Source organism: Ambystoma mexicanum, chromosome 12 (genome assembly GCF_040938575.1).
Source record: "Ambystoma mexicanum isolate Mex_15411 chromosome 12, UKY_AmexF1_1, whole genome shotgun sequence".
Classification (NCBI taxonomy): domain Eukaryota; kingdom Metazoa; phylum Chordata; class Amphibia; order Caudata; family Ambystomatidae; genus Ambystoma; species Ambystoma mexicanum.
This window is the reverse complement of record NC_090936.1, coordinates 791,743,413-791,756,844: the sequence shown is the minus strand read 5'-3', so window position 1 is coordinate 791,756,844 and position 13,432 is coordinate 791,743,413. Positions and strand designations below refer to the sequence as shown.

General features: G+C 46.0%; 1 protein-coding gene across 3 annotated transcripts in view; it reads left to right on the top strand.

Moving 5' to 3' along the window:
* The window catches only part of PPP1R12A (protein phosphatase 1 regulatory subunit 12A), a 2,468,713-nt gene that overhangs the window by 1,754,837 nt on the left and 700,444 nt on the right, over positions 1–13,432 (top strand). For all 3 annotated transcript variants that reach the window (XM_069629290.1, XM_069629288.1, XM_069629289.1), the window contains one exon: positions 12,409–12,425. In XM_069629290.1, coding sequence (XP_069485391.1) covers positions 12,409–12,425 — 17 coding nt within the window. The remainder of the gene's footprint in view (positions 1–12,408; positions 12,426–13,432) is intronic.

Genomic DNA, 13,432 nt, shown 5'->3' with positions numbered 1-13,432 from the left:
CCAAACCGGATTGTCCAAAACAAATGTCAGTTCAAAATTGTACCTAAAAATATTAGCATATGAAGGGGCTACAGACGAGCCCATGGAAGTGCCGGATTTCTGGAGGTAGTATTGGTTGTCGATACGGAAGTAGTTATACAAAATTAAATTGATGAGTTCAATAGCAAATGTTTTTTGGATGTTAATGTCTTCATGCTTGAGTAAAAACCATTCTAAGGCTTCAATGCCTTGATTGTGCGGAATTGATGTGTATAAACTACTGACATCCATTGTGAACAATAGAAGATTAGATTCATCTGTTTTGATTTGTCTGATGATTTGCAAAAAACGTGTAGTATCTTTGAGGTAGGTTTCTGTCTTTTGTATCAATGGCTGTAGAGGTGTATCCAGGTATATTGCAAGCGGTTGAAAAACACTCTCCGTCCCAGCTACTATTGGTCCTAAGGGTGGATCCGTTCTGTGTTTATGTATTTTTGGCGGTCCATAAAAGACCAGAGTTACTGGATGTTTATTGATTAGGTAATCACTTGTTCTTTCTGTGATCCAGTCTAGATCAGCTGCTTTGTCAATGATTTTTTTGATAGTTTGTTTGATTGAAAGAATTGGGTCTCCATCCAATTTCAAATAAGTATCTTAATCTGATAATAATTTTTGACATCCTTCATTGTAATGAGTTGTGTCCATGATTATTGTCGAGTGTGCATGTCTGGCATTATCCAGTGCAGTGTTCTGGAGCTGCTTTTGTGCCAGGAGCAGTGCCCGGTTTGTTTCGGGCGTGTTCTGGGTTATGTGCGCTACCTTTGCCTGTTTCACCTGTTGTTCCGCTTCGTGTACCTTGAGTAGGTATTGTTTCCTCTGTGCGGTCGTCCATGAGATGAGTTCACCCCTCAGTACTGCTTTGTAGGCCTCCCATATGACATGGGTCTGATGCGGACTCTGTGTTCAGCTCAAAATATGTCTGCGTTGTCTCTTGGAGCTTGACTACCGGGTCTGGATTGCCCAGGTAGTAATTATTCAGGCGCCCGCTGGGCAGGGGAGTCGGCCTGGATGTTGTGATTTGCATCACCAGTGGGGAGTGGTCAGAGATGCCTATGGGGAGTAGGCATGCTTCATGTGCCCTGTGTAGGTCAGTTGCTGGGAGAAAGAAGTAGTCCAATCTGGAGAGCGAGGCGTGAGCCCCCGAGTGGAAGGAGTATTCCCTGGTATTAGGGTGGAGTTCTCTCCATACGTCACACAGGCCCATTGCGTTCGTGAAAGTTGCAAGTTTGGTAGGTGCGCTGGGGTTTCTATTTCGAAGGTGTGAGCGATCCCGGGATGTGTCCATGACTTGGTTGAAGACCCCTCCTATTATCGTGATTTTAGAGGTGTCTGTAGTAATCAGGGGGGAAATGTCGGCGAGTAGCGGTGACAACAAAGTGGGCGGAGCATAAATCGCTAGTATTATGACAGAGTGCTCTCAGAGTGTGCCAGCCACATATACGTATCTTCCTCCAGTGTCCTGGGTTACTGTGTTCAGGTGGAAAGGGAGATTCTTGTGTATCAGTACCATGACCCACCTTGAGCCCATTGTGAAGCCTGCCTGAACTGCGAGTCTATAATTTCTGCGTCTGAATAGGGAGCCTTCTGTGCCTGCGAGGTGTGTTTCGGAAAGGAAAGCGACATCCGGGGCGTGCCTGTTCAGGTATTGCCCCACCAATCGTCGTTTGATTGCATTGCGGAGGCCATTGACATTCCAGGTCATAAGTTTCAGCGTTCTGATTGTGTTTGTGTTATGTGATGCCATGTCTATCGTGGCTAAGGGAGTGTGTGCTGCTGACGACGACGCCAGGTACCCGGCAACCGCGCGCCTCCGTGTTATAACCCTCTTATATGACTTTAGTGTGTTATGTGCTAGACTGGTCCTTCCCCTAACTAAACTCAACAATCCCAACCCCACCCTCCCTATACTTCTCCCAACTAGAAGCATTGGTCGTCCGAACTTTAACACTACCAGCTGTCAACTCGACAGCTTACATAAGACAATTGCAGCCTAAGGCTCAGGTGGTCCCCCTACAAACTATGACTGGTGGGGAGGGAGGGTGACACCCTATGCGCTTAACGTGAAACTTACTAGCTGAGGGGGGGGGGCCTTCAAAGCGCGTGTGCGAGACGTTCCCACGACTGCCACATTCAAGTGTGTGTTACCTTAAAATGGGTATTGCTGTATGTTGCATAAGGTGCCATATTACAGTTCGGGCTTACTGCTGAGTATCGGGGCACTGGATAGAGTATTAGGCGTGGGTCGTCCACCTATGTCTTCCGGTGGGTCTTGTGCTGGAGGCCGACGGGGCTCGCGCTGTTGGGCAGGCGGGGGCCCGCGGTTCCTTCCCCCTCTGCCGTGCGAGGACGACCTGTCACCCTCTATGTGCTGTTCAACCCAGTGCCATGCTTCTTTGGGGTCATTAAAGTGGACCGTGGTTCCCTTGTGGTAGATCTTTAACGGTGCGGGAAAGAGCAGCCCATACTTCACTCCCATTGATTGTAATTGCTTCTTGAGGTGGTCAAAGGATTGTCTTGCCCTCTGCACTTCCCTAGTATAGTCAGGGAAAAAGGCGATCCCGGAACCATTAAAGGTGATTGTGCCCTTGGCGCGTGCATGTTGCAGTAATGCGTCTAGTCCCTGAAGTTTAGAAACTTTGCAATTACTGTGCGGCGGGCGAGCCCCAGGCGTTGGCCTGCCAGTGGGCACTCTGTGCGCTCGCTCTATAGAGAAGAACTTGAAGAATGAGTCCGGGTCGAACAGCTGCTCCAAAAACAGTTCCATGCATGTGCCTTCTGCTTTCTCGGGGATACCAAGTATTCGCACATTGTTACGTCTAGATCTCCCCTCTCCATCTTCAATTCTATGCTCCACACCTTGAGCTTGGACGTGACGCTCTGGAGTTGTTGTCTCATGTTGTGAATCCCATCTTCTGTGTTCGAGATGCGTTGTTCGGCCTCTCCCGTGCATGCCATTAGCTTTTGGAGGTCATGTCTGAGGGTCACGTCCATGCTTATTCCGTCCATTTTCTGTTCCATGGACGTGCGGGATTCCACTATGGTGGTCATTATGTCTTTGAGGGAGATGGTATTGTCTGTCTCCACCTCCTCCGAGGATAACGAGTGGAGGTTGGGAGCTTGTAGAGGAGGAATTGTGTATTGGTCCATGCTGCTTTGGGTGGGCAGTCTTCTAGATCTGTCTTTCCACATGTTTCTTACTGCGCCTAATAGGTCTGGATTTTGCGCAGAAATCGCTGTGCAGCAACCGGACTGTGGATTAAGTTGTTGCCACTGTGTTGCATACTGGCCTGCTCCGGCGTCGGGACTGGTCATGGGTTGCCCGCCCAGTCCAGCCCCAGTGAGTTCCACCACTTAGGTCCTGGGGGCCACGCACCGTTGCTGTCTGCGGGGTGAAGGAGCGTCTGATGGCCCTGGGCATACCAGGCAGGGGGGGGGGGGGGTTTGGCCCCTTTCTGAGTCTGGTTAAGTGTGGTCGTGGCCTGTTTGGATGACCGTCTCTGGGTGCACACCACCGCCTCACAGCTTGGCGAGTCCGCTTTGTGCCTTTACCCCCTTCCCCCAGCGGATTGTTTGCCAGTTGCCCTGGTCGATGCAATTGGTGGGGCTGCTACTCACGTCTTCTCTCCAGCGCCGCTCGCCTGTTTCTGAGATGTAGCTTCTTCTCGAGGTGCCTACACCCTCGCCGCAGGCGATGCGGTTGCTGGTCTCCTGGAATCCTTGATGCAGGCGTCCAGGCCCGTGCTCTTGGCGGTGAATGTACTGCTGTGCTTAGGGCCCTTCCTGCGGGTGGCCTCCCGCAGTCCAGTGCCACCACAGCCCCGGGTACCCCCCACCAGCAGAGTAGCGTCGGATTCACAGCTTTCCGGTAGGCTGGCAAGGCGGTGCGGCGCACTATTCCTGCCGCCCGCCCCCCCCCCCCTTTCGGGGGGTGCCGTCGGTGTCCTTTGTGCTCCAACGGTTTCCCGGTGCCGGCCTCCAGACCCCGCTCCGCCGCGGCTGTACGTGCTGCTGTGCTTTGGGACTCTGCCCCGGCCAGCCTCCGGTGGGCACTTTTTTATTTCTGCTCGTCGCTGACCCTCCTGGCCTGTGGTCGAGTGTGCAGCTGGCTGCTCGCGTTCACTCATCCACCGGTAGTTCCCGGCCTGCTCACCACGACGCCACCAGATAGGCACGCACTCCCCCTCCACCGGCGTGGGCCGCGTATCAAGGCCGCCTCAGCTCGGGGTGTCTTCCCCAGCGGAGGTGCGCAGGATTGTAGTTCATCCGATAACCTGGTCAGTTGTTGCATACAGGTCGGAACTTCGCCTGCCTCCGATGTCGACAGCGGGCAGGCGGCAAGCCGAGTCCCACTGCCGTGCAGCTCCGCTTCTCGGGCACAGAGTCAGCGCTCACCCCCGGCGGCCATCTTGAAGTCGCGCCGGTTGGCACCTGCTCGGATTTCTTCTCGCCCGCAGCTCCGTGATACGGCCGCGGTTTCAGCTGGTTTCCAGCTCGCTTTAGCCAGGGGGTGTCCGACACCCGTCTGGAGTGTTTATGCTTCTATAGCATGCAGGAATCTGGCAATTTAAACAGGATGTATTTGGCGGTTGCGGGAGCCGGAGAGTCTCACGTCTGTCCCATCGCACCGCTGGCCACGCCCCCGTGTCCATGATTATTAAGGCACCGCCTTTGTCAGCTTGTTTGATGGTCAAACTATTGTCAGATGCTAATTCTTTGATATTAAGCTGGTGTTTCCTGGTGTTCAATTTATTCGTTGTTGTCTATTTCAGGCATCTAAGTGCTTTAGTTGACTTGGTTTTTAATAGATTCACCAAGGGGTGATTGATTTGAGGATGAAAATTGCTTTTGCCTTTAATTTCCAGAAATTGTGGAGGCTTTCTCTCTTGTGTGTCTTCTGTTAAATTGTCAAAGAATATCTTAAGTACCAACTTGCGGACAAGTTTGAATAAATTAATTTCCTCCTCAAATAAGTGTTACGGTCACCTGACTCCCACAGAGGCGTCGATCTGAACTGGACAGCTGCAGTCTCCACCAATGTGACTTGTAGGGCCGATATGACGGACTGGACTGGCCCACCTAACTTCGTTTGCTGGGTCCCTAGGAATATTCTTCTGCAAATGGAGAAATGGACTTCACCACCCGTGGAATTGAGAGTAAATCCCCCCACCCCTGTTGTTCTCCCCACTGATCATCTTTTGATGTCCCCTCTTATAGTCTCACCTAATAGTTTGAAAAGATGAGCTGTCCATCCTGCATTGAGCGCAGGGGCGCGTAGATTAACCAGTTGCTTCACTGGCTCGGAGGAATTGGTGAGTTCCAGAACAATATTGACTCTGAGATTCCCGGCAAGACGCCGTAAGTATGTAGTTCGTAAGAGTTCAAATGCCTGATTTTCACTCTTGTCCGATTGCTTGAAGGTTGCAGCTTGACCCTAGTGAAGAGTTCCTCGTGGCAATCGGTAATATTCTGGTAAGGATTTGTATTCTCCAACACAGTTCGATAAAATAATGTCAATATGTAACCTGTTGCTTTCTCCCTTATTCAGGCGCTGAGAGAAAGTATGAAGTCTCAGGGAATAATGCCTCCGGCGGTAAAATCAGGTAAGTCTATTGTGGTGAGGAGGGTTCCCCTTGTTAGTCCCTTTGTTTCACCTTGCTGTCCTTTTGTTTCCCCTTAGGGGCCGGGGTTCGGAGAAGATGCAGTGGAAGCTGCGCCGACCCGTGAAGAGGAATGGTACCCCCGGTGGTAAAATCAGGTAAGTCTATGGGGGGGTAACTAATATTCCTCTGCGTTTTCCCTTGGCTCACCTTGCTTTTCTTGTCTTCTCCTTAGATGCCGGAGTGCGGTGAAACATGCAGGAGGATGCGTTGGAATGTGAAGATGCTGCGAAGGCCGGTGAGTTCAGCGCGGCGCTGCAGCAGGCGAGGCGACGCGCATAAAATAACTTCTTTCTTCCAGCTCAAAGACGCGATGAATTCAGGTAAGGATCAAAGGTATTGCTCTTGTTCTAACCTTTTCTCCTTCTTTCTCCCTTTTTCCAGGAGCTCCAAACTCGAGGTGGGCATGGCAGAAGACTGGATGCAGACTTGCAGGCACGGTGAGCGTTACGCTGCTGGATGCAGAATAACGCGAAGCGTGTGCTGCTCTTCGGGCATGGTTTAAATAGCCTCCAAAGTAGTCCCAGGTAAGTATTCCTCCCCAGCCCCACCAGAGTAAAAAATAGTCCCTAGGTAAAGTAGTCCCTTCCAAGCCTCTTTTGGCTTGGAGCTCTTGCAGCATGGTCTGCATCAGGTAAGTTTTAATTTATGAGCCTGGCGCCTATGGTGCCAGGACTGACTCTCCATATGAGCCTTGCGCCATAGGCGCCAGGACTGCACCCAAATAGCCCCTGGCAGGGGTTGTTGGGCTTGCTTGGGATGACTTGATGCCTGCTTCCGGGGTTGCTGGGCTTGGTCTGGGTCCCCACGGGTAGGCATCATGACAATAAGCTGGTATTTGTTGGAATGAATGATATGCCTATGTTTAAAGAATCCATCTGTGATTGGGAGAGTTGTTTGGAAGAAATGTTGATGACAATATGATCTTTCAATGCTTGTTTTTCTGTCTGGGTTTTCTTTTTGTCTTGTCTGGCTTTCCGTCACCTAAAAAAGGTTCTGGTGTTGGTATGATTATTGCACTTGCAGATAATGGTGGTATATTGGTAGAGTTAGGAGTTGGAGTCGGTAAGGCACTTGTAGATGGTCTCTCCTCTAGTTCTCTGCTAGTTATTTCACTGCTATCTGTGTTTATATTTTCAGCTGGTGGTTTGGAGGGTCTAGTTGGCCTGGGCGTAGGTCTATTATTGTTGTAATACTCTTGCCAGGAGTATACAATGTCCCGAGTGTAGTCAAGTGCATCTTGTCTAAACTTTCTTATTTTACGCTGTTCAATTTCTTTTTTATAGGTGACCAGTTTATGATTGGTGTCCTCTAAGATTGCTTGTAATTCGGTGGCAGTTTTAAGTTTTGACAATTGGGATGACACTTCTTCAGTCTCTTGGTTAATTTCAGAAAAGGATTTAGCTAATTCTTCTATTGTCAGTAATATAAGGTCCAAATAACATTTATTCAATATTTGTTCCCAGCGTTTTACAAACTCTGTCTTTGCACAATGTGGGGCGTAGGCCGTAATCCTCTAGGTATTCTTTTAGCTCTGAAGTATTGGGCAAGTGTCGTTGCATGTAGTTTTTGGGTAATCTCCCTACGTATCAGTCTTTCTAGTCTCTGGATAAGATTTTGTGGATTGTCCGTGCTGGTGGATTCACGACTGTTATCTTTGATCAGTCCCAAGATTCTAGTGACTTCTTCGTCCGAAATGCCAATGTATTTGCTGATTTATTCGTGAGCGTATTAATTTTAGAAAATGACGTTTCTGATGGTGTAGGGTGCTGGTGTTAAGTGTTGATGCCAACCCCGAGTAGGGGAAACCGAATATAGAACCAAATGTTCAACACTATGCAAACCTAGGTTAGGAATAGAAGTTGACTGATGATTAATAAAGAATCTAAAATTCTCTTATGTCTAATAGGAAGGATTTGAGGTGCAGGGGAGATAATCTAAACCTGCTAGGAATCGATGAGGACTACTATTTGGGACCATTCTTGTAAATTATTCCTATAAAACCCTCTGTTCTTTCAACTACTTATCATGAAATGGCATTTACAAATAACCTATGGTCACTACTAGGTCACTACTAGGTAGAGTATACAGGAAAGGACATTTTTCTGACACACATTCTTATGAGCAATCAATGCCACTGTATTTAATTTTGAATTCTATTTCAATTGGGACATCACTTGTTGGTTGAAGAGATGTAGATATAACTGCTGAAAGATTGTGAATCCTCATATGGAACAGCATTTGAATGACTTTTAGCTACATTCCTTTGTCAGAATATCCGCACATGGAACATAATTAGAACCTTTTTGTGACCTTCTTACATACATAGATTTCTATATTGATATATCTTATTTTTCAAACAGTTCCGTCTATACCAGCTCGCTTTGTAAAATCATGAATCTTATTTTATTGTCTTGTTTAAACTCACACATAATGTGTCTGTATACTTATTCCCGACCTCTTGTAGGTCATATTCGGTCTGGATATCTTGCCCCTCTCTTTAGCCTACTGCACATGTGGGCCTTAGACAACCATTATTATGACCTTTTAGATATTCCACTACACTACGCATGTGCCGCAATACATCAGAGGCCTCTGACTCACCTACATTATGACACTTATATACGTCATCTTTATTCGAATACACAGATCCCCGGACTGTCTCGCACGTCCTTTGGGCCTGAATTAATTTTCCATATATTCATTTATCTCAACAGATTTACTATGATATTTAATGTCTTACGGCATTATGCCCATCACTTACTCTAATCTTTTTCAATCTATCGACAATGCTGCACTACGCGTGCGCATTGTGACGTCAGAGCTGTCTGACACAGGCACGTATCAGCGTGCTTACGTCATTCTTATGACGCTATAAAAAGTAAACAAACGTCGGACCTAGTTAAGCTCTAGCGCGACAGCGACCGCTTCCGCGAGACTCCATGCAGCCGACAGAACGTCTTTTTCAAGTAAGTCCACACGGGTCTTTTCCCGATGCAGCCAAACATATACCCTGGAGCATTGTGTTTCATCAATACTCCGCTCTGCTTTTTCCGTTTCTAGGTGACTGCCCTGTGACAAGTTTCAGAACGTTGGCTTTCCCTCACACAATCTACTTCCTTCTTCGTATGGTTCCTGCCACTGATTCCTCAAAGGTTAGCATTGATATGCATTATACTTTCTCTTACATAGAGGACCCTCACACCTTTGGACACCACTCTAATTTTGTGTACATATATACTCTATTACCTGGTCATAGGAAGCCACGCTACATTGCTGTACTCGGGTTTTCTTCACAAACCCCTTCTAGATGGAGACTGTCGTCTTTGATACTAACATTTCCAGAGGAATTTCAAAAATTATACACCAGGTTAGCATTTTTTTCATACTTTCATATTCAGCATTCAGTAAAATCATTAGAGTATCAGAAATATTTCCAAGTCTGCAATGACACAGCCAGAGTGCAAGACCAATTTACTATGTTTCCATTTACTAATAGTCTACTGTTGAATGAACTGATGTTTATAAAAAGTGATTACATTTGTTATCAAGGCCATGAACTAGGGTTTCGTTGTTAGAATGTATTTTGACATTCCATTAATATGTTTCCCTAAATCATTCTGTTTTTTAGAAACTATGGACAATTTCGATTGTTGTAACCCTGATGAAGGTTGCTGGCGGTTGATGGATGCTTAGCTAAGCTTGGCCCCAGACACATTGCGAGCCTGCTGTATGCCAACAATCTTGTTCTGTTAGATCGCACTAGAAGAGGAGTCAAAAGTAAATTTAAGACCTTGCAGAGTTTGCAGAACAGAATGATTTGATGATCAACATGAACACGAGCAAAATCATGTTAGTATCTGGAAGCAAGCTCGCTAGAGTAACCTTTCAGATTGATTCCCACAGGGTTGAGTATGTAGATAGATATCCCTACCTAGGAGTTGAGCTGATGGCGGATGGGGAGTATAAATCCATTGTGGAGAGTAAGAAAAGGAAGGCAAGACCGCTGACTTGTTTGTTTGGCGAATTTGTGAACCAGACTGTGTGATATTCGTGTCATGATGCCTACCTCTAAGGAGCCAGGCCGGGCCCTGCAACCCCAGAGGCAGACATCATTTTCCCCAGGGAAGTCTCAGCGGGCCCAAGTCGGGGCCCTTTGGACTCAGTCCTGGCGCCTTAGGCGCCAGGCTCATAGCGGACCCCAGTCCTGGCGCCTTAGGCGCCAGGCTCATAGAAGAGGATATGTGTTTAAGTGCTTGGGTGCACACTTACCTGATGCAGACCTTGCTGCTTCATCCAGGCCCGCTTGAGGCCTGAATGGGACTACTTAACCTGTAGGACTACTTCACCACCCGGGTGTGGTCGGGGAAGGATACATACCTGATTGGTGGACGGATACATACCAGGAACTTCTTCCAAGGCTATTTAAACCCCACCCGAACAGCCACACATGCTTCGCGTTGTTCTGCACCTAGCAGCTGGACGCTCACCGTGTCAGCTCCTGCATCCTGACTTCAGCCACGCCTGCCAGCACCCTGGAACACCTGCAAGGGGAGAAAGGAAGAGAATAGGAGAAGAAAAGCCCTTACCTGCTAAATCTGCATCCCGGAGTAATTTCTCCAACGTCCCTGAAAAGGAAGACATCATTTTAAAGGCATTTCGTTTCGATCGCTGCAGCGCTGCATTTTACTCACCTTTGCAAGGCGCTTCCATCTTCAGCAGCGATCTTCCGGATTCAGCTACGCCCCGGCGCCTAGAGGAAAAAAGACAAGAACAAAGGTGAGAGGGAGAAAAGGAATAAGGAAAGCTCAGTTTCCTTTTAAGTCTTACCTGTTGGATTATTCCCACTGCATTTCGGGTCCTGCCGCTTCCTGGCATCTCCGGACCCCGGTCCCTATGGGGAAAAAAGACAAAGACATTGAATGAGCGAATGCAAAGACATTACCTGAGCGCTCATCCAGAACTGTTTCACTTCGGGTCGGCGCCATATCTCCGGCACTCCGAACCCCGGCCCCTAAGGGGAAAAGGACATAAGCATTAGCGCTTGCTGCAATTAGACAACGAACATTATTATTAAGCTTGAACTTTTGAACAGAACTTTTACAGCGCCTTACCTGAACAGTCAAGCTTACCTGAACTCCCATCAATCCTCAATCCAGTGAAGTAACTGGGTTTCAACGCGCCCCTGCATCAGAAGCAGGATGGAGAGCTCATCCTTCCAAACCCTAAGGTGAGGCTTCACGGGGAATCGTGGAGGAGGTATCGTGGAGGGTTGGAAGGGAGTGGGAGGCTTGAGCATTGTTCCACAGTTGGTAATACTCCCTTTTCACGCACAGGAGGGTATCCAACGAGCCAGGGAAGCCAGAATAGAGGGGCCCTTCCTGTCCATCTTCAGAGTTCTGCGCCTTCGACGCCGCGCCTCCGTGGGAACCAGGTGAGCGTTACAATTCGATTGATGGTATCCTCAAGCTGTATAAGCAAAGCTTTACACCTTCCATATTATATGGCCTTGAAGCATTAGCCATGAAAGATCTTACATGGCTTAAACTTCTGGAGGAAGCTGTTGCACCTGTCTCCAACCACTCGAATGGCCTATATCTGGCTCGAATTGGGACTAGTTTCCCTTAAGAGTCAGGTTCTAATACAGAGTTTCCTTCTATATTAAATCTGTTTTCCCCCAATGCCCATTGCTACGCTATATGGTCATAAATTATAATTTGAAACCATTCACTAATTTTGTAAAACTGAATGATGAATGTTTTGTGGACATGAACTGGATTCCTGATTACGCACAGGGTACAAGTTTGCAGTATTGAAGGCTATTATTAAACATAAACTTGAACAGTGTGACTGGATAAATAATTATTTGCAGCTCCAGACACTACACAATTTTAAATATTTTTTCATTAACTCAAAACTCAACAGTACATTTTGAAAAGTCCATGTCCGGCTGTCCTGTAAAATTATGATGATACTACCAGTGCTTGCATTACAAGGTAGCTATACTAAAATCCCTCTTGAACAAAGAATATACTGTGTCTGCAAGCTGCAGTCGAATATCGAATCCCCAAGAAATGTCCTGATGATATGTTCTAAGTTGGGAACAGTTTGTGACTACCCTGGGTCGATTTATGGGTAGTTATGATGCCATAAGAAGTGATGAATTTTGGAACATTTGTTTAAATTTCTAATCTCCAATCTGCCCATATAGCATTATATAAGATCTGGGATGATATAGTAAAGTATCTGAACATCGCGAGCAGCCATAATTGAGGAGATGGCCTATTATACTATATTCTGTTAACTAAGTCGAATGGAAAAGCCAAATGAAATGAATTTACACATTAATCATTGATGTTTTAAGGGTTTTATAAATAGTATTTAACCTGTAGTATGGATTTTTAGGTATCTAATAACAGGTTATAGATAGTTTGTGTAAAATGTGCTTTAGTGACCACGTTGTAAGTGTTACATGCTATAATGTGAGTGGTGAGGAGACTATGTAACCTGAGACAAAGAAATGTTTATATGTTATACGCCTTATGTTTTGTAAAGGTTCATAATAATCAATATACGTAAACTAAAACATTTGTGCATTAAAGATGATCGAGAAAATCAAATTCATCATTCTGATACAATTTTGTGCTATAGTGAAATTCCTTGTGAAAAATCTTCTTAAAATAAACTTAACTATTTTCTGTTTTTCCTCTAGAATGACAGCATTTCCAGGTAGGTTAATTTAAAATGATCTGTGAAATATCCAATGTATGTCATCATAAGAAGCTGCTAATCATTTCTGATATTGTTTCTTACAACTGGATGTGAGGTAAGTGGGTAATTGATAGGAAACTGATTAGGCTTTTATTTGTTTGTGATAGTTAATATTGAAAGGTTTATAGTGCTATGGTCTAACCATTGTTTAAAATCTTGATTTATTGTTTCTCACCACTCACATGACCAATTGAAGCTATAATATTAGATACATTTGGATTATATGATTATATCAAATGTCTTTGAAATGTCAATTTGACTTAATAATCAACTGTGTAATTGATGAACAGAGATTGTCTATACATTCGAAGTTAAGTGTTGCACAGCTGTAGGTAATGAAAAAGAGAAGCCAACAAAACATTGCTCCTCAAATAGTGGAAGCAAAATGCTAGTAGGTTTTAGGGAGCATTCTCATAAATGGTTGATTTCCCTTACCTAAAGAGTCTCACAGCAGCTTTGTTGGATTTCCAGGATTTATTTTTTTCACCTGGTAAGAGTGAACCTTTTTTCCCCACTCCTACATGTTTTGCTATGTGTATTTCTACTTTGTGTGATCTTGGGCACTGGAGCCTCACCTACTGCATGTGTACCACTTTTTGTGTGTTAAACAGCACCTTCAGTGCAGTAACACAGGGTTGTCTTTGAGGCTTCCCACTGACTCCATTTTTATGGGGCTGACTACTGTCCCCCAGAAACAGGTAAAGTTGCCATTAACTTTATATAGTCACTTTAAACCACAGACCCAGTACGCCCCATCTTACATGGAGTATTGGAAAGGGTTAGCTCGTACCCCTTTTTGTCTGTGCCTCTTGAGCCTTGTTTTGCTCGCTTAACATTAAGACTTGGCTGGTGGCAGTGGTATCTACCCTAACTTTTCTACCGCAATTATTTTATATAACGTGGTAATGTTTTAGAGTATTATTTAGAGTATTATATTAGCCTCGAACATAAAACCTGCTTGACCA